Here is a 22,422-nt window from a genome sequence, read left to right as displayed (position 1 = left end):
TCTGAAAAGAATGAGTTCTAAAGAGTATATTAAAAGCGAAAAAATTGAAAACCCAAAATATATTTTTACTACGTAAAAATAAACCCTAAATGTTGGAGTGGAGGCATATTTGGTCTTGATTTCCCAAGATGGAAACAAATGCAATCTTGTGATGGGAAGACATGAGGACCATTTGTAGTGGTCTCCATAGGGTTGGAATTCGAGGGGATAACACTTGGTGGTGGGAAAGGTTGTAACGAAAGAACATCATTCAATATATGGATCATACAAGATGATGAAGCATCCATCATTTGGAGAATCTCCCGATGTTCATCAAAAATGCTACTTCCAAGCATATGGCCAATACCCAACACAACAACATTAAAAGGCACTGCAAAAATTAATCTTTAGTAAGCTTCTTCTATAAGATTAGAATCTTTGTTAAGAAGAGAAAAATAAAAAAAATAGTGCATTCATCTAGCCTTCATACCTACCTCTTATTTCATGAAAAATGAAATTTAGGAATTGCTTCATGCGCTTTATCTTCTCTGGGTATTCGGCCTTGTTCTGTTGGAAAAGTTGAATTTTTTTATTCTCTTTCAAAACTGCATTTTGAAAGAGACTCTTCCAGTGCTTTGGTTGTAACATACAATTGCTTGTCTGAATCCTTTCTCAAGTATTCTCTAAAGTGGGCTATGAAAGCAGAAAAATATGTGATCCCTAATGTGGAGCAAAAATTAGGGAGACAAAAATGAGTGAATTGCTACTAAGATAAAGAAATATAAACATGAAATCCCTAAGATCCTAAAAGAAGAGGCTTCAGCTGTCAAATATAAAGATTGAGATAACAGAAATAGAAGAGCTGTGAGAAGGGAAAAATCAATGTATTACAGATCCCACCTTGAGACATTGTTACTCAATATAGGACTTTTATCAGAGGAATTATCAATGAACCATAAAATAGAGACCACAAAAAGCAATGTCCGTGAAACATAACAACACACTATTTGACTCTTTCATAATTAAGTATAATCTGCAACCTATGTGCAAATGAAAGCTCAATATATTTCATAACGAGATTTTCGATTGAATAGCTCAAGATTTAGTTAAAATAACAAGAATGGCTAAAAATATACAATATCTGTGAACAAAAAAAAACGAAACACAGGAATTTAGAACTTTAAAAGTGAAGCACTGAAAAGCGCTAAATGAATCGGGCTTAAAGTAGAAATATCTGTAGAAATTTTTAAACTACAGTTATACAAACTAAGCTCTCAATATTTAAGAAGCATTCAGAAGCATCAATTTCTCGAATTAAGATTGCATATGGTAGATATTTTGGTATGCACTGCTTTTGCCCCTCACTTGAAACACAAAACAGTTAGAGTTTCATTCCATTTTGACTATTAATTTGCATACTTCTATGATAAATAAAAACTGCGTTTTGGTGATCTATTATAGATCCAGGATTAGATAAGCTCAGTCACAAATGACAAACACTTAAGAAAAATGGGGGGAAAAGGTGTCAGAAAATGTGGGACGAATCTGGGCATGTGGAAATGACTGAGGTTAAATCTGTGTTGTGGATCATTTGACCCCCAAAAATTGAAAACAAAATGTGAAACAAACATTTGACTCTTCCACTTCTAATTCTGTATAGGCCTTTAATTTGACGAGAGGGATGAACAAATAGCAGCAGCTATAAAGAAAGATGGAGAGTATTGGTTCCTTTATCCATGGTGATCTACAAAAGGAAAATTAAAATATTGTATCATCTAAGAGTAGAGAGTTGAAGTAGAAGGGCTTGATAGAGATTATAATACACATATAATGTCCAAAAGGCATATTTATTCTTGCGGTAAAGATAAAATATTTATCCAAGTGCTGAATATTACACTTACACAACACATGACCATAAAATACAAGGTAGATTAGGGCATGCAAATCAATTATCAGTAGCTAAGCGCCACGCGGCCGTCTACACCTCCCTCGAAGAAATAGTGTCCCTCTTCGTGTATTTCGCAAGTTTTGACGACTTTGCAAGTCTGCAGCCAATTTCTTGAAAATATCGTCGAAAGGCATGTTTTCCAACACCAATGAAACATATCCTTGTTACTAAAAAGTAGCCAATCCAACATTAAACATTCTAAAATTAGCAATGCAATGCTTGGTAAGAAGATTTTTTTGAATTCTTACCGGTGGGCAAGCAACTGAGACTTTTTTTTGCAGGCTCTTCATGGTTTTTCATTTTTTTTTGGAAACAACCTAGCTACATCGTACTCATCATAGCAACTAATTTGGTACCCGCATGTGAAAATTGGTACGCACATGTTTTACACTCTGCTTTGGATCATTTTCCACATTTTCAGAATGAATGTTTTCTTCCCCATTTCCAGAATGATCTTTTCCTTCTGCATTTCTTGAATGATCTTGCTCAGAGCAGCCGTTTGCAGAATGATCTTCCTCTTGAGAGGAGGCGCACGAGATAGACATAGAAGACTTAGCAATAACAAAAGAAGATGTGAAAAGTGTCCCGACAATCTTGTCTCTTCTTTTCTTCAATTCATTGGGGCAATCAGAGGCTGCAACGAGAATTTCAGCCTCAATCAAGTGAATATATCACAATCTGCACCCTCAAAAAACTTGTGACATTTTCCCATCGATGTCATTTTCTTCTATTCTCTGAACTTCAATTCTCAGCATTGCTCAATGCTCAACAATGAGTACAGGTTAGTTCCATAGAATATATTAAAAGCAAAAAAAATTGAAAACCCAAAATATACTTTTGTGAGAGCGGAGGCATACTTAGTCTTGATTTGCAAGATGACTGCAATCTTCTGATGGGAAGGCATGAGAGCACCACAGAAAATAGCAAAAATAGGTTAGAGACGTACCCATAAATGCCAATAAATTCAATTAAATGTCCTCATAGAGCAACGAACATTTTGTATTGCATGGAAATTACCAATGTCAATTTGCCATATATGACAAAACAATTTAGCAAAGGATCATGAATGCGTTATAATCGGGTAAGTGAAATATCGACCAGAAGCTGTACAAAACTGTCAAAACATGACATCACCGAAAAAATTACAACGCCGACAAACTGCTACTGGAATCTATTTTCACGAGAGGCTGACAGTTTTTCGGGCATAAATGCCCCACTAAAAGCCTATCGGTTTAAAAATATGACTTTGACTTTAAATTGATTAATAACTAGAAGTTGCACGTTTTTCCGTGGATAGGCTGGTTATATTCAATTTGATTATTAATATGTAAATTATATTAAATTACACAGAAACAAAATAGATAAGAGCAATGAAAACTAACTATAACATGCAATAGGTACACATATTTGATATACAAGGAAATAAGTTTTCTAAGAATATTCTAATGAGAAAAGGAAGTTCACCGTTGGAAAATGTGCAAAAGAGCATGGTAAAAGCAATCCATATAAAAGAAAATAAGTGTATTATGATTACGGATTTCCAAAGAAATTCACTAAAATAATGTCAAATGACTTATTTTAAGATTCTACACAAAATTGTGTTGTGTTGTCAATGAAGGCGATGAGAAAAGGATGGACACACTTAGCAAGGGAAATATTATGAAAGCCCACCAAAATAGAATTTTCAAAAAAACTGAGAGCAACCAAAATGAGTCTTCCAAAGCCAGTGGACCAATCTTTTTAAAATAAATGAAAACTAGATGTAAAAATATGGTGGTGCTAGAGCTAGTAGATTCTTGAGCTCAAGGCAAAAATTTTGTATCCTTTTAAGTGATGATATTGGCTATTGAATTGAAATTTGTTTTCAAGCCGAAGGCAAGGAATTTAAGACCTGTTTGGAAGTTGCAATTTTCAATATGAGACAACTTTGCTGGTGAGAGCTATTACAATATAGCTTATCGGGTGATCATAAGAATTCCTCAAAGTGGGCACAAAATAGAAATCCAAAGGCGCTTGCTAAATTTACTTCAAAGAACTTGAGTGCATGCACACTATCTTAAACAATATTTTTGAAAAAAAAATTGAATTTTTAAATATAAGTGTATAGACATGTACACATTCACAATTTATATAAATATAGATACATATGTAAAAATGTATGTAGATATACATATACATATATGTTTACAAAATATATAAGAATTTCTATAAGTTGCTCAAATTTCTTCATAAACATTGCGTTGTGCTAAATGGTGCAAGCAACATAAAGGAACCTGAAAAAAGATAGACAAAATGCAATCAATGCAGGTTTTGGCAAACATAAAAGTGCATTACAAAAGAAGTATAAATTTAGAAGAATGCAAAAAATCGGATAAAGTGTTGCAATCATGCAAAAGATTACATTTATTTTGTAAGGAGAATGGTCGGATGTGCAACTATCTGCATTGAAGTCTAGTAAAGGTGTTAAAGCCCTACAAATAGGAGGATGTTAAATCAATGGAGAGGGGACAGTAAAGTGGAAGAATACAATCAAATGGATGAGACTGTAAAGAAAATGAAATTCAAAGAAGAATGTGATTGTAAAAGAATTCCAAATCAATATGAAAGCCTCGTAAAGTGGCAAGAAAATAATGCTAAAAATGTTTGAACATAGATTCAAGGTGGGAGCAGAAAATAAAATAATCACCTTAATTGTGAGGCAGAGAGCATAATCCAATATATGAGTGACTTTGTTTAGCTGTGCAAGATGTCTTCTAATTAGTTTCATTGGACTTAGAAAGAGCATGCACATTAGAAAATAGTATGTATTATTAGAAAGAGCTAAAAAAATGGAGTGGCAACAAATATTAATCTCATTGCATTTCATTATGATGACAACAAAATAGAAAAGGGATACCTGATAAAATGTGTACGAAGTTTGTTATGTTTGTATGCAGCTTATGGAAAACCTCGCTCTATGTTTGCTTGGATATGACTTGTTGACTGTTTGGTAGAAGTGTAAAAGAGGATGTAGCTTAGATAACAGTATGCAAAAGTATAAATATATATAAAATAATATAGTTTCAAAAAACTCAAATATAATGAATTACATAGTCAAAATGAATAATTGGAGAAGAGATACTTGGCATGATGTGTAGAAAGATAGCAAAGGTAGAAAGCTTGTAAGCTCATTGGCCCAACAAGGGTTCGAACCTTGGTGGTTGTCTCATCAATGGAGTGTTTCTACCACAACACTAAACATTTGAAGATATATAATATATATAGATATAGATATATGATATTTAATTTATAATTGATATAATTAACTTCTGCTCAAACAAAGACATACAATGCACTATGTGAGCAATATATGCTCCACGAAATAAATCTCAATGACAACAAAAAAGCTTACATAGTTGTAATAAAAGAGCCTCCAAAACACAATCATTAAAATTTGTCTCTACCTAAAATAATAGTTGCAAGCTAGGTATTGCCAAAGCTAGTGACTTACTAATCTTTTACCTCAGCTAAACAAATGCCTTTTGTTGAATTCTACCCCATATAAAAGACCTACCAATTGTCACTAGGGAATAGAAGGAATTGCAACTGTAGAATAAGTTTTAATTTTAGTTTAGATTGAATCAATGGAAAGGGTGGTTACAGGTGTTGAGTAGAAGTTGGCCCAATTCTTAAAGAGTTCTGAGAATTGAGAAAAAGTTTTACAAGCACCCCAAAGAAAAACTATGTCCAACAGTGCCTATTCATGCAGGTGCATTCACAACGAAGGAAATACATACCAATTAGGATTCATAAATAGATTCCTTGTCGCTGCTATTGGGTTTTTTCAGGATTCAATTTAGTTTTTCTTTCGTTCTTTATCAAACCTTTGACAAAAGCATGCCAATTGTTGATCAAAATGCTCTACATCCTTGTGATGAATCTGGAGACTTTTATTGTGGTGTTAATGATGTTAATGATAGAGTTGTGAAAGAATCATTGGTCATTCAGAAGCTCCCGACTTGTGATAGTTTGAGAACTGCCATTTTGGAAGAAAATAAGAGGGAAGGAGGTGTGGCTTATATGCAAGTTGATGTCTCTAATTTAGGACCCGATGAAAGACAGATATTGATGGATAGGTTGTTTCAATTTTTGGATGAAGACAATGAGGAGTTGCTAAAGAAACTTAAAGATGGATAGGCAGGTCTTTGTGTTCCTTTTCTTGGTGTATCTATCACTAAATTTCTTTTGATGCATTTTGATAGTAATAATTCCTTTTGATGCATTTGATAGTAATAATTGTACATTATAGTTTTAATTAATTGCTACATTTTTTCATTGATAGTTTGTTTCTACTTATATCTCTTTCAATGAGGTCAACATTAAAATGGTGATGGAGTCTAAGGACTATTGAAATGCTTATTGCTATTAGAAATTGTGTGCATTGTAGTTGTATACTCTATGTTTCCTAAGAGGAATTCTAACTACTATTTTTTGATCCTATATTTCCATTTGTCTTCCATTGTTGGCCTTATAGTTGATCCTCATTTGTGTGTCGTAGGTGAAATTCTTGTCAGTCCAATGAAGACATTGTTTATGGATGATATATCAACTAGTCTGGATAGCTCAACTACCTTTTAGGTTGTCAAATGCCTTCAACAGTTTGTGCACATGATGAAAGACGCCATTTTGATGTTACTTCTTCAACCTGCACCAAAGACCTTTGAACTATTTGATGACATTATTGTATTATCAAAAGGGCAAATAGTATATCAAGGGCCTCGACAACATGTTCTTGAATTCTTTGAGGGTTGTGGTTTTAGATGTCCTAAACGAAAATCCATTACAAATTTCCTACAAACAAGTTAAAAATTATATGACCTTGTGTTTTTTAGAATTATAAAATCTGTAACATCATTCTTATGCTTTTAGCTTAAATCTTTGTGTTTTCATATCAGGTTACATCCTGAAAAGACAAAAAACACGACTAGACTACTAAGAGGGAATAATATCAATATGTTACTGTGAAAAGACTTCCATAGAAATTTAACCAGTTAAAGAGCTTTCAATACCCCATGATAAGACTTCATGTCACAAAGATGCATTATCCTTCAATAAATATTCAATAAGCAAGTTTGAGCTTCTGAAAGCATGTTTTGATCGTGAATGGCTACTTATGAAGTGAAACTCTTTTCTTTATGTCTTCATGTTTGTTCAAGTGATTTATCCTTCCCTTGCACAACTGAGATTCTCAAGTAGTTTTCCTTTTAATCTTGTAGAAAGATAGAAACTAAATCTATTGCATACAATTATCTACTCCACTCATTTTTTGGCAGATGGAACTGTGGTGGCCTACATTACGATATTGATTTTCATTCAAATGAGAATGAAAATTAATGTACTACATGGAAATTATTACTTGGGTGCTATGTTCTTCTCACTCATTATCATTATGTTCAATGGCTATGCTAAGTTTTCAATGATTATGGCTTGGATTCCTGTATTTTTAAACCAAAGAGATCTTCTATTGTACCTAGCATGGACATATACCATTCCAACATGTCTACTGAAAATTCCTCTAGCAGTATTCAAATCATTTGTTAGGACTGCTTATTGTACTATGTTATTGGTTTTACACCTAAAGCTAGCAGGTACAGTAAACATTTCTAAAGTGTTTGTGGATGTATGTCTACATGGATGATGTTTTTATCCTTTATGCAAATTCCTATCTTACCAAATAAGTATGGGGTTTGGCTCAATTTATTTCAGGGGAGAAACTTGATACTATTAAAGGTCCCCTTGCCTAAAACAATATTTGGGGAAAAGGTTTTAGTGTATAAGTTTAAGGGAGACTATTCTTTAGTTGAGGTGATTCATAGCTAATGCTAGAGAACATCATATACATATACGAGTAAAAGTTGACTAGAATTCCCCAAGGAAGTAATAAGAATAGTATTGAGTAGGGTACATGTAGAATTCTTTTGGCTAGATTCAATTCATAAAATTAACAAGGAAGCTGTGAAAACTGTAACAGGGTTACCTTCCACCGGTAACAGACCAGACAAGACAAAGAAGGTCTCAAATGACCTAGTAATGAACCTAACTGGTGCAACATCCGACAGAAGGTCTCTAAGGGTTAATGATGTGACCGACATAAATGTGAGATTTGTTAGCATGATTTTAGGTTACAAAGCAACACATGCAAACCGACTTAACTCAGTTTCCAACTTATGCATAAAAAGTGCACATGATATGGTTAAGGATAATGTAAAAATTGATTTATGTGAATGGCTAAAGGATTAATTGATTGAAAATTTAGGGAAGATCAAGAAGGATAAGAAAGGAACATTTAGATTTGGTAACTTACTTGTATGCTTAATGCTACACATAACCAAACAGGTGCCCGGTATAGGTATCAAGAACCTTGGATTTGACATACCGGTAGGAAAACAGTTATCAGACTTGTTCAACAACATGGGTGAAAACAAATAAAAGAATATTGATGAGTATTTTCAAGCACTAAAGGCTAGAATGAACAAAAGAGTCAGACTGTCACATAAAATTGTAAACAAATACAAAGATGATATATGTTTTGTGATTAAAAAGGATGAGATCTGGATGGAAGCAGTTATCCCAAGAACAATTTGGGTTACTGAAATGGGTTATGAGACTGATGACCACATCATTGAAACATATGCTAAAGCCCTTCTGGAAGCACCAAATGAACCTAAGGAAGAAATATTTGGTAGTGCTGAGACCATTGAAAGCCAAATTCAATATAAGAAGAGAGTAAAGAAAGTAGAAGCAACAGTGAGGAGAGGTTCAAGGCAGGCTAAGACTATAAAAGAAGATGTACTGAAACAAACCAGTATCAATGAAGATGAGTTATAGGCTCAACAACCAAAAACTCACCTTTCACCGGTAGCAACTTCTTCAGAAAGTCACATGCCAACTGAATTCAAAAGAGTTGTAAGGAAAAGACAACCTTCACCAGTATCCACACCCTCGCCTAGAAGAACTAGACAAAAACAACAGGCAATGAGGTCTCCGATAAAGGAGACAACTCCAAAGAAAAAGCTAACACCTAAGAAGAAAAGGACTCAACAGAATATTTCTCCGATTGACAGACTGTTGGATGAAATCACAAAAGAAGGAAAACTCAAGAACATAGAAAAATTATATGATACACTATCAGCAGATGAGAAAGAGCAAGTTGAAAACATTATCATTTTACACCTGGATATCTATAAGAAGTTTTTGATGGAAGTTGTAGATGAACTACCAGATAAATTATTCAAGAGACTAGAAGCAAGAAGACAATCTGTTGTAGAACTTGACAAGAAAATCAAAATTGAAAAATTACTTGTTGTCTACCCAATCAACTCTCCAAAAGAAATAGATAATCTAATTGCAAAGGCCAACTGGTCAGTATTCTCTACTGCACACCGGCATATTGCACTAATGGCAGGAAGTGTAAAAGAGGTAATAGAAGAAACAGAAAATGGATGGGATATATTCCTTGTGGAGAAGGAAAAGCAGGAAGAGTACAGGAACCCCAAGCCTATCAAGGTCTATCAAAAGGACAAAGATAAGGGTAAAGGAAAGGTTGGTGGACCTCCTAGTATCAAAATAAAAGATAACTTATCCCCACCGCCTCTGATTACTCCATCGGTAACAACAACAGAAGACCAACCGGCAGATGACAGTATGGATGTATCACAAGAGGATACTAATCCTAATTCAGAGATACTATACACAGTTGATGTTGATACTCAAAAGGTCAACATTGTGGTAGATAAAGACACAACTAATAAGACTGACATGGCTAATGAGCAACCGACAACTAACATTGATAACACTGAAGGAAAAGTTGAAGATGATAGCACAAGGAAACAGACAGAGAATCCGACAGAGACTGAAATAGATCAACAGACAGAGAGACAAGCAAAGCAACAGGCTCCGGAAGAGGAATAGGTTCATGTAGAAATAGTGCCACTGGCAACAGGAGAGAAACAAAAACCCTTGCTTAAGGAAATGGAAACACAGATTGACGTGCCAGAGGTCACTACAAGCATGGTTACTTCCTCCACTGGTGGAATTCAGAATGTTGGTTCCTCCTTAGCAGATTACAAATCAACCAATGTAACTGAAGTTCTTTTAGATTCTTTGAAGAAAATAACTGATTGTAGTTCACAAGCTTATAAAGCTATAGATGACACAATCCCAATTTTGAGGATGATAACTCCAAAATGTAACATAGATAATAAGGATTCTTTGAGTCAACTTGACACTTTATTGAAGTATATTACTGACAACACAGTGACAATTGAACAAATAAAGGAACAAACATTCAAAGATAGGTTGGAAATTGAAAAACAAAAATTCTTTGAGGATCAAATAAAGAAGTGTACTAGGGAATTTGACACACTTCTACCGGAACTATGTAACATATTGAAGGAATGTAAAACTCTGTACAAAGATACTTGCAAGACAAAATTTTTAACAATTGACATAGATAAGAAAATGAGCAAGGTACAAGAAGAAATTAATAAACTTGCTGACAATTTTGTTAATTCACCTAATACATTATCAATTTTTGAGCAAAAGATAACATGTTTTGAGGAAGAGTTACTGAAGCTAGAGAGAGAAAAGGAGAGAATAATAAACAAGGCTAAGAATCTGAGACTAAGACTAAGTCCCAGACTAGACTATCTAGCATTCTTGAGGAAGGAAATATCTAAGGCATTAGTACAAGGATAGAAAACACCGGCAGAGCATATGCAGCAACTCACCGGTATAGTTCAAAGAACAGAGGCAGCAATAAAAGACAATAAGAAGTTTATGGATAGTATAAATTTGATTTTGGCAGATCTTTTTCAAATGGTAACCATCCAGTTACAAGATTGAGACGGAAAACTACAACTCTATTGACACCTTGACAACCTTTGTCATTGATGCCAAAGGGGGAGTAGTAGTATGAGAAAATAATCTGCAAAAGACTTATCTGCTTAGGGGGAGCTCAAATATTTTTGGTACACAAGTTTTGGATACACTTTTGAAATTTTCTCATGAGTGTTGCCATCAATGCCAAAAGGGGAGATTGTTGGCATATGCACACTCCAATGAGACATTGTAGGTGATTGAAGGTTTTGTCATTAATGGCAACCTTACAATCCTATGACACCGGCAAGACATTCCACCGGCACTAGCAAGATCAAACTCTACACCGACACTCAGGTCACCGGCACCGGCAGTGAAAGGAAGCATACCAGCACAGAGGCCGATAGGATTTTTGTTGTTATATATTTTGTTTATTATTTGTAAAATCTTTGTAAGCTGACTTGGCAAGTTGTAAAATGACTCTTATATAAGAGAGATCATTGTAGAACATTTTGTGTAAGGAAGAAGATTGTAATTAGGCGAAATAAGGCAGACCTATTATGTGAATTATAGGTTAAGGGTTTATGTAAGAAGCAAAGCAGAAACTGGTACTGGATCTAGCATTACAGATGCTACTTTGAAGCAGTACAAGACACTGGATTTATATAATCCATTTTGTAAGCTAGTGAGACTTCCTATTTTGTATTTGAGTAGTGAGCTCTAGGCAGTTGGCCTTCCTGCATGTGCAGGCCCCTCTTGTAGCAATAATATTCTCTTATTGGCCAGTAAGTGAATATTGTGGGTCACAAATCCCACCGAGGTTTTTCCCACACCGGGTTTCCTCGTTAAATCCTTGTGTTATGGTGTGTTTTTCATGTGGTTGTTTTTATCTCTGTTTATTGCATTACTTTCTGCTTACCGGTACACAGTATTAATATGCTCTACATGTTTTAAGTTAAGAAAATCTTCTAACCGGCTAGATACTGATTCACTCCCCCCCCCCTCTTAGTGTCTGTAGGAATCCTAACACATATACGAGTAAAAGTTGACTGACAATGTTGGCCACCACAGGTTTTTAGGAAATTCTTAGTCTTGGACTTCATCACCACCATTATTATCACAGATATCTATAGAGTTTTAGCGATCGCGAACAAAGTGTGATGAAGTAATCAAGGACTAATGTGCAAAGTAATGTGGCCAATACTGTATAACTAAATTTGTCATTCACTGGCCTCACCCTGGTGTTGATTGAATTAAAACAGTCTCAATGTTTATGGCAATGGAGTAACAGACAATGTATGGATTGATATTTTTTATTTTTCAAAAGTTCTCGATAAATTAACCCTACCTCATTACAACATGAAAAAATAAGAGCTTGTGTGGTTTTTCCTAGTGTTGTGTAGTGGCGAACACATCTAGCTAGCATTGCTTGTTATCGTGCGGCTACCAAAGCATGGTATGCCCACCATCCTCCTCTTCATATGCACCTGACAGGTAATGCTATGCCCATTGGTGTTTCTTGTCGCTCATGCATGTTTCGAAGCTATAAACTCTAACCGACAGGAAGGGAAATTTAAACACGGGAATTAATTAGTAGCATATAATTTTGGAGAGAACTTCAAAAGCAAACATTGATTATTTAAAATAACCGGAATGTTGAGTTCCATTTACACACAACCCATATCACAAAATTCAATCTAGAGCTTGATTAGAATAAAAAATCAGCAACAACGCGCAACATTGATTCTTGAAACGCCAAGAAGGATTGACAAATTATTATCATTTTTAATTATAAATTTTTAATTTTAAAACCAATTGACCACTTGACATCACATTTATAAAACAACATAGCTTGAACACCTAAAAGTTGCCCAAAATCGACCATCTAGACATTGCAGAAACCCTAAAACATTTGAGAAATAATGCATTATTTTGATAATGGAAAATCAATTCAAACGCACATGACACAAAATGCCAAAACAGAGGAAGCAAGAACACCACGAAAACCCAAACATACCTCACAATCTACAAGAGTGATAAATGACAGTTTGTCTTCATGGCGGTGCTGAATTCCTCAAAAACAACCATGCCACCCATAAATGTGGCAACATATTTAGGGTCCTAGATTCCCGTGTCTAAGTTGCTTATCGTCAGAAAGAAGAAACCATCTCACTAAATGCTTATTTATTATCCTACAAGTTCTAGCACAATTTTATTGACCAATAAATTTTGAGAGTCCATGCAAAAATAGATTTCGAGAAGCACATGTCAGCAGCACTGCCATTATAGTGATCTTATAAATGAATCTAAATAAACTTTATTTACTCCCTTTATTTAAATAACACTTATTTCTAAAATATATTACATCATCATTCTGTAAATTAAAATTAATTCTAAAGCATCGATAGACATCATAAAATGAAATGCAATAGGTTTCATTTCCATCAGACGCCTACCCTGCAAAATGTTTTTTTTTATCAGTGTTGCCCACTCTAAGATCATTAGTGTGCCACAAATATGCCACTGCACTATATTAATCAAATATTCCCTGTGATGCTACAGCTGTAAACTCATAGTTTCATAAAAAAAAATTATCCGACAACAAGACAAATTTCAACACTGGCTTTTGCCAACAGTTGAAATATTATTGTACTTTTATATGTGCGAAAACTCTATGCAAGCGTCAATGTCATTCTAGAGATTATTCAAGTATTTTTTATTTGTGATAGTAGCATTAGTTGAAGCCAACAAAATTGGTGTTGCCCACTTGGCTCAGAACTCCATGATTTTGGTAAAGGTCACTCTAAAGAATACTCTTTGTTATTGAAGTTGCTAGTAGAATAAACTGTTTAAGTTGTTGCAAAGGGCATCCATCCTTGGCCTCACTAATCAAAGGAAATTTTAATAGTTGTATTGCTAAACAATTTGTAAGTTCTTAGTCTATTTACAATCTATATGCTGCAATAGCACGTATCCAAGATAAGATTTGTTCCACATTAATGTTCTCCTTCAAAGAAATAGTTAAAGATTTTTTTGCAGTGCCATGGGTGCCTAAGGTTCTCGAAGATCCAAAAACTGGGCATTCATTTCTAAGCATATTGCAGGAGGATAAAATGACCGAATTTATTAATAGAGCATTGTAAGATAGTAATTACATTGGTGAAACTTAACGAGTTGGCAATGCCCTATTAAAGACCAAAAATGCTTGAGGAAGATTTGAAGAATAATGATGCAGTAAAAGTAATAAAACGTCATGGTTCTTACTAATATTTAACATGAATATGTAGCAATTTACAATGAAACATTGGAATGAAGTGAATATAAATCGTAAATCATTGGGCATTTCATTGCAAAGCCCCAAATTCAAACCCTGAAGATCACAAATCCTTGAAACCGTAACCATTAGAGAAACAACTCGAAAATATTTAGTAGACTTGGGTTAGAAAAATGAAAACAAACTGTCAATTAAAATTTTTCGTTTTCAGGAAAAACCCCCATTTAGTTTAAAATTTTTCGTTTTCAAGAAAAACCCTCAAATTAATGGGCTATCAAAAATGGAAACAAACTGCCATTTCTTGTTAAAAACCCTTAATTCAAATACAACCCCCAAATTATCAGGGTTACGAGAATGAAAAAAAGTGCCAATTTAAATTTTCGTTTTAAAAAACAAAACCCCAAATTAATGGGGTGTCGAAAATGGAGACAAAATGCCATTCTTTGTTAATCCCCTTACCAATCCAATATACAAAAAGGTGAAGTTCGATCACAACATAGATAGATGCAAGTTTTCTAGCTCACAACACATTGAAGACAAATATTGCTTACTTGTAGACCTAACAAATGCTACTTCTCACACGCACCACCATTGAAGAAACCCAGTTGCAGACAACACCCAATCTTCTCCTCACAAGCAGTACCGAAGCCCAAATTTTTGAAAATTATTTCAAACCCAGACTTCAAAGATTGCATGACACAAAAGTAATAAATACAAAACCACAATCAAAATCCAGATGCAAAAAAAATAATACAGGCCTTGCTGCAGATAACAAATAATCTTCTTGCAATGACAAGTCTTATCCGAAATACACTCAACTCTAGAAAACTGTTCGCAAATGTGAGCCCATTCAACTTGCAAAAGACTGAAAAATACCAAACACAAAGTTTAATGCTATTAAAGCACATTAACGTCCTCTACCTCCACCATATACCAACGCAACACAAGTTTCCCAACAAATAATTAGCTTGTCAGAAAATGTGACAAACGTGACCGGTGGAAATTTACCGACGTGGCTGACAATTTCTCGGGCAAGAAAGCCCATACTAAGAGCCTATCGGCTCAAATATAGATAAATGTGTATTTTGATCTTGGAATAGATATTTTAATGATAGGTAAGTGCACCAAAAGATGGTGAACAAAAAAGTGGCCACATGCAAAAAAAAACAAATGAAATTTTTCATAACCTGTGCGTGTTCTATGAAATTCAAAAATGTGCTAGGCTTGGCAGCCAAAAATAATAAAAAAATAAAAAGTTCCTCAAAACACGTACATTATATTTTCTCACACCCATACGGGTAATGTAGAAGTTTTGGCCTTAGTTCCGCATAACCCATACGTGTTATGTAGAACTAGGAACCAAAGAGGAAGTGGAGAGAGAGAGAGAGAGGGAGAGAGAGAGAGAGAGAGAGAGAAGAGAGAGAAGGGAGAGAGGGTGAGAATATGATTAATAGAGAGAGAGAGAGAGAATAGGATAAGGAGAGGGGGATGAAGGGAGAGGGAGAGAGAGGGAGATTGGGAAAAGGAGAGGAGAGAGAGAGAGAGAGAGAGAGAGAGAGAGAGAGAGTGTGTGTAGGGGGTAGGAAGATAGGGATACAATAGGATAAGTATAGGGGGAGGGAGAGAGAGTAGGGGTAGGAAGATAGGGATAGAATAGGATAAGGAGAGGGGGAGGGAGAGAGAGTTAGAGACAAAGAGAAAAGGGGAGAGAGAGAGAGAGAGAGAGAGAGAGAGAGAGAGAGAGTAGGGAGAGGGATAAAATAGGATAAGGAATTGGGGAGGGATAGAGTGTTAGAGAGAGAGAGAGTAGGGGGTAGGAAGAGAGGTATAGAATAGGATAAGTAGTTGGGGAGGGAGAGAGAGTTAGAAATAGAGAGAAGGGGATAGGAAGAGAGGGAGAGATATAGGGAAAGAAAGAGAAGGGAGAGAGGGTGAGAATAGGGGAGAGAGAGAGAGAGAGAGAGAGGAATAAGGTGAGGGGGTGAGAGAGAGTAGGGGGTAAGAGAGAGAATAGGGCATAGGAAGAGAGGGAGAGAATAGGATAGGGAGAGGGAGAGAGAGAGAGAGAGGAGATTAGGAGAGAGAGAGAGAGAGAGTAGGGTCAAGAGAGGGGAAGGGGGAGAGAGAATAGGATAAGATAACGAGAGGAGGGAGAGGGAGTGGGGGAGAGGGAGAGGGAGGGGGAGAGAAAGAGGGTGAGAATATGATGGGATAACAAGAGAGAGAGAGAGAGAGAGAGGGTAAGAAACATGAGGTAGAGAGAGAACGAGAAGGAGAAGAGGGTGAGAGACTCGACAAAGAGAGAAGTGTGAGGGGGAGAGAGATAAGAGAGAACTCAAGGAGGATAATTAGGGCTTAGAATAGATAGAGACGGTGATGGAGGAAGGAAGACGAGAGAGAGGAAAAGAAGAGAGACATGCATGTATACAAACATATATACATATATCTATATAAATATATGTATATATAATTATAGATATGTATATATACATACATAAACACATATTATATATGTATATCTAAAGATATGTGTAGTAAATGATAAGTTTACAAGCATACATTTTGATGTCTTCATAATCCATACGGGTTTTGTGAAACTCAAAATGATGGTTTTAGTTCTACATAACTCGTACGGGTTATGTAGAACTATGAATGCTACTTTTTGTTTTTCAAAACCCGAGTGAGTTATCTTGCACATCATAACCTATGCGGGTTTTGGCTTGGTAAGAGGGTTGGAAAATGACCCTAAGGCTTGCAAGCCCATTTTCCCTCCATTTTTGTCCCTTAACATGTTTTTTCATCTTCCAACATGATTTCTCGACTTCGTCGTCATCAAGTTTACAAATGATCAATTGGGTGTCTCTAAAATTACCACCATAATCTCACAAGCCTTCTCATCTTTCTGACCATATAATGTTTTCTATTTTTGGATGGCATTAGCATGGTAAACTTTAATTTTCTTTACCAGTGCCTTAACAGTCCTCATAGACATATGTCTACTATTTTTTTAATAACTTTTGATATACTTGATCAAATTCAAAATAAATTACATATTATTGTTCTACACTAGATTATATACACTTTTAAAAAAAGAATTTTGCATTTTCAATTATTTTGATGCAAGTTATGCTTAGTGCACGAACAGGTACCAAATTTTCCGGATGCGGTCACTTCAAAAAATCATTAAAAAAATACTCAACGGAAAATTACAAAAAAATACACAACTTCTAGATCTCATTCTTACCTATCATGCTATCAAAGGGTTTTGCAAAATACTAAATATAACTATATATTTTGTGCAGCGCATGAAAACAACTATGTTATGTTTTTCTAAAAAAATCAGGAATATTTTTTCGTGTGCGAGAAGTTTGACCCTCTTAATCTTATCCAATTTTTAAAAACTTTAGTAGTTTAGAAACTAGATTCAGAGTACTACAATTCTTATTCTTTGCTCAACTCCTAGTTTTGAGTGTATGACCTTCAAATATCTCTTTGAAGTTCAGGTTTACCTGTTTTCAGCGAAAATAAAATTAAAATAAAAAAATTGGCCACTTATAACCCCCTTTTTTGTTCACCATCTTGGTGCACTTACCTTGATGAAGAGGGTAAACACAATGGATGGGTCCTTGATATTTATAGATTTTTTAAATTAGTTTTTACTTTTAATTTTTTTACTTGAATTTGAAAGACATACAAATCTAATGAAGTGCACTCTCGAGATTATGTTAGTATTTAAAATAATTATATAAAAAATCATTTATGTGGGTGTTGGCATGTAAGTTCAACCCAAGGGGCTAGAAATACCTAAAGACAATAGTGTGTGTTATAACACACTCACATTTGTGTGAAAGAAAAATGATCTCTCTCTCTCTCTCTCTCTCTCTCTCTCTCTCTCTCTCTCTCTCTCTCTCTCTCTCTCTCTCTCTCTCTCTCTCTCTCTCTCTCTCCTTTGAGATATCTCACCATACTTTCTCTCCCTATCCCTTAAGATATCTCATCGTATTTCTCTTCCTCTATCTCTCTTTGATGCAAGAGCATCGAGCTAACTAAGTTTGTTTTGATGTTACTTCAATTTTGATTGGAAGGATTTGGTTTGGACAAATATATTTTCTGTCACCACATGGACGAGAAGTTGGACAATTTGAAAGGGACAAATAATTGCCTAGGACAAGAGAAGGTGAATATTTGAAGACAGTTTAAAAGGAATGGTTGGAAGATTGACGATTAGAGTAAGTTGAACAGTTATGGACTTGTAAATGGGATGGATAAAAAAATTAGCTGTGAACAATAGAAAGGCGTGAAAGACAATCAACAGAATAGAGTGAGCAGACCAATAGGAGATATGTCGAACCAAAAGGCCAAACAAAAGAAAGGCCAAAAAAGGATAAAGAAAAGAACTGGGAGACTTCATCGATAGAAGATGGAAAGGAAATTGATTCCTGAGGGGATCATGATGATCAACATTGGAGGAGGTGGTCTTTGATGGAAGGAAATAAAGAAGGCGGTTAGATCTGAGTCGTAAGAGAATTTGCTTGAAGAAAGATCGAGTAGAGAAGTGAGCAGAGAAACAAGAAAATAACGTAAGGGAAGAGGGTGGCCAAAACAAAGTAGGTGCAATTAAGGATGAAGAAGCATGAGTAAGGAAAGAGAGTTAAGCAATTGAAGTCTAAGAAGGGAGAGATTGAGAGTAGATAGAAGCGACAAGTAGTAGAGTGGTTCAATAAGTTTGAGGCATGTAGGATGAAGAATAAATGTTATATCATTTTGATTGTAATCATTTTGACATGTCGCAGAAATAAAACATTCATTGTGTTGTTTGTCTCAGAATTAATAATAAAATGATATTGTGTTGCTTTGTTTATTTACTGGTTTACTTGACATTCCTATTGTCTAAATAAGGTTGTTGTAGAAATATAATTGTTGTTAAGTTCTTGTCACTATGTCGACAGTGAGTCTGTGTGAGAATCTTTGTGCTAACACTTTGCTTTCAGGTAGTGCATATGTGTGTGGGTGTGATCCATCATATGGTATCCATGTATAGATATGTGAGGTTGTTGCCATCAGCCTCTCCCTTCCTAAATTATAATTCTCAAAGTAGGTTATAATGTGAGAATTATCATAGTTGTTCTTCACTAGGGTTTTTTTTGAAGTAATGAATGAGGGTTTTCATCAAGTAGTGGGGGATTTTTAATTCCTAGAAATTAAACAAAATTAACTCAAAACCATTTCTATCTTACTAATTAATCAAAATTTTACAATAAAAAATAGTAAAACTTACCTCCTCTATCTCAAGGACATCTTGACAATATATTAGTGGTGAATTATTGATGGTCTGATGAAGATTTGACATCTTTACAATGCAAACATGTTCTTTCCATGTTGTTGTTTATTATTTTGTTGGTATGAGGTCAAGTTCAAATGAGCTTGACCTCTTTCAATGTTTTACTTTTATGTTGCTCATAACAAGAGCACATTACAATTCATGCTCACATTATGTCTTATATGGGATGAAAAACTAGGGTGGCCATTTTTCGGTCCCTTGACCTTTTGCATCTATCTCGTATATATACCTTCTTTATATACTTTGTCCTAAAAACTACATTTATCTCGTATATATACCTTCTTTATATACTTTTTGCATTTATCTCATATATATACTTTTTGCATTTATCATTGTACACTCAATCAATCCCTAATCACAACTAACAACTACATAACATATTAGGTGTGGATCTAGGATTGTTTGGTTCTCCTTTCAAGATTGAAATCAAATTCATTAACACCTATTCTAATGATTTGTTTGACAAAGGAATTGATTCTAGGTTGATGCACATATTTTTCCTCATCTAATCTTGATGTATTCATATTTTTAGTGGTGAAGACATATAGTTGTACCAAATGAATGGAGTGTTAACAACTATACAATTTGTTGCGTTGCAAAACTTAAAAGAGTTTCTACATGAGCTCTCATTCTAGAGAGTAGAATAAAATGGATAATTAATGTAAGAGCGTTGGTGATAAATTGGTGTTCCCTTCATGTGACACCCACCATTGTAATTTAATCATAATTAAAGGTGACATTAAGTATAAAATGTCAAAATACTCAAGTTAAAAAAGTAAATAGAGAAAACTATATTCTAATTTTAAATAAAAACAAACAATTTTACAAAAGTAAATAAAAGAAAGGTGGTTATCAATGTTTAAAATATATAACTTACAATTTTATGGGCTAAAAATAATTGAAATTGATAAAAATAAAAATAAAATATAATCAATAATGTTATATAAAAACAGATATTATTTAATGTAACGATTGATCCCTCCTAAAAGAACGGTAGAAGACAAACACCCACCTTAAATTAAAGATATTCCAATGTATAGTCTTCTTCATATACTCATGGATCCCAATTTATTATTGTCCAAGGATGCTATCATAGTCAAACTTGAATTTACAATCCGTCCTAATTAAATATCCACACAAGCGTTGCACTCTGAGTAGCTAGGCGCAAGTGCATCAATACAGACACGCAGCTTATGTACATTCATTCAATGGGGGAAATCACAATCTTTCCTCTCGCTCGCCCGCTCTCCAGGTGTTTGAATGCCTCCACAACATCAGAAAAAGCGTAGGGGCTTTTCGGATCGATCACAGGTTTCAGTTTACCGCTCCGTATGTATTTTCCCAGCCTTTCCAGATTGCTGCCTTGGGGTTTCACAATCATGCTCACTGCACTCGAATGCGGGGGAAATGATGCAATGTCCACAATTTTACCCCCCTCCTTTGCAACCACATGAGACTTGAACGATTCGCCTGTAAACATAAAAAGATTTCATCACAACTCTTTCTTCAATTAATCATCCAAACAAAAATATTATATAAATTCGTTACTCAGTACCTATGGTGTCGAAAACGAAATCGAATTTCTCATCCACTTGATCGTAGCTCTGTTTGGTGTAATCCACCACCAGATCTGTCCCCAGGCTTCTCACAAACTCCACTTTCCCCGTGCTGCAAGTCGAAACGATTCTAGAAGCTTCGAAAACATGCTTTGCCAGCTGGATTGCCAGGCTACCCACGCCGCCTGCGCCTCCCACAATAAACACGCTCTGCCCCTTCTGAAAACCAACTGTATCGAACGCCTGCAGCGCAGTTTGGAGCGCAAGGGGCAAACTGGCGGCTTCCTCAAAAGACAAATTGCTGGGCTGCAATGCCAACACATGCTCTTCCGCCACCGTGTACTCCGCCAGAGTACCCACCTGCCTAGGTTTTCCCTCTGTAATTTTCAGAATGTTACCGTAAACTACGTCACCCTTTTTAAACTTGGACACGCCTTGCCCCACCTCGGCAACCACTCCTGCCACGTCAGCGCCGGGCACCACCTGCGAAACAAAATGTATGTTTTATGAATTTTTAGTTAATGAAATCCAAAACAAAATTTTAGAGCGTAAGTAAACAAATTAACGAGGATTTGATTGAGTAGGCTATACAGGAAACGGGGTATCCCCGCTGCGTGATCGGCGTAACTTGAAATCCACAGGATTAAGAGCAGCTGCGCGAACTTTAATCAAAACCTGCCCAGACCCTGCACTTGGAATTGGGATTTCCCCAAATTGCAGGACGTCTACAGATCCGTACTCCTTGTAAAGCCATGCCTTCATCATTTTTTACAGACAAGTGATAATTGATATTGTTGCCCAGGCAACAGAGTTTTCGAGTTTGGAAGGAGGCAGGGGTTATAGGTTGCTTATATAGCTAATATTCCTCCTCCTCGACGTAAGCTGTGGCGACATTATCGCAACGTACGCAATAAGATGAGGAATTTTTTTTATTAAAAGAATCCACATCATCGTAACGTACGCAATAAGATGAGGAACTTTTTTTATTAAAAGAATGCTTTTCTCAAAATTCGTGAATGAATCGCAGTATAAAGGGTCATTTCTTAAGAATGGTCAATGGGGGTAGTTGCTCCATTTTATAGCGCTGCCCTCTGTCGGCGTATTAAAAGCAAACATCTAGGTAGGCTTTTCAAATGATAATTCAACAAATGATAATTTATTATAGCGCTGCGCTCGGCATTAAACGTAACGTCGAAAATAAAGTATTCATTGTGTTGCTTGTCTCATAATTAATAATAAAATAATCTTGTTTTGCTCTGTTTGTTTACTGGTTTACTTGACGTTCCTATCACCCAGAATATGCTATTACAAAAATATTTATTACTGTTAAGTTTCTGTCACTATGTTGACAGTGAGTCTATGTGAGAGTGTAGTGCATATGTGTGTGGGTGCAAGCCATCATGTGATATCCGTGAATAGATGTGTGAGGTTGTTGCCATCACTCTCTCCCTTCCTATTAGAATTCTCA

General features: G+C 35.4%; 1 protein-coding gene across 1 annotated transcript; it reads right to left on the bottom strand.

Moving 5' to 3' along the window:
* Positions 1-20,346: 20,346 nt before the first annotated feature.
* On the bottom strand, positions 20,347-21,766 carry LOC131855933 (2-methylene-furan-3-one reductase-like). The gene is made up of 3 exons (XM_059211138.1): positions 21,546-21,766; positions 20,954-21,437; positions 20,347-20,868 (listed from the first exon to the last, which is right to left on the bottom strand). Exons 1-3 carry the CDS (start codon positions 21,717-21,719, stop codon positions 20,600-20,602), a joined length of 927 nt encoding a protein of 308 aa, XP_059067121.1. The 5' UTR covers positions 21,720-21,766; the 3' UTR covers positions 20,347-20,599.
* Positions 21,767-22,422: the final 656 nt, after the last annotated feature.

Source organism: Cryptomeria japonica, chromosome 9 (assembly GCF_030272615.1).
Source record: "Cryptomeria japonica chromosome 9, Sugi_1.0, whole genome shotgun sequence".
Lineage (NCBI taxonomy): Eukaryota > Viridiplantae > Streptophyta > Pinopsida > Cupressales > Cupressaceae > Cryptomeria > Cryptomeria japonica.
This window is presented reverse-complemented; position numbering and strand designations above follow the sequence as displayed.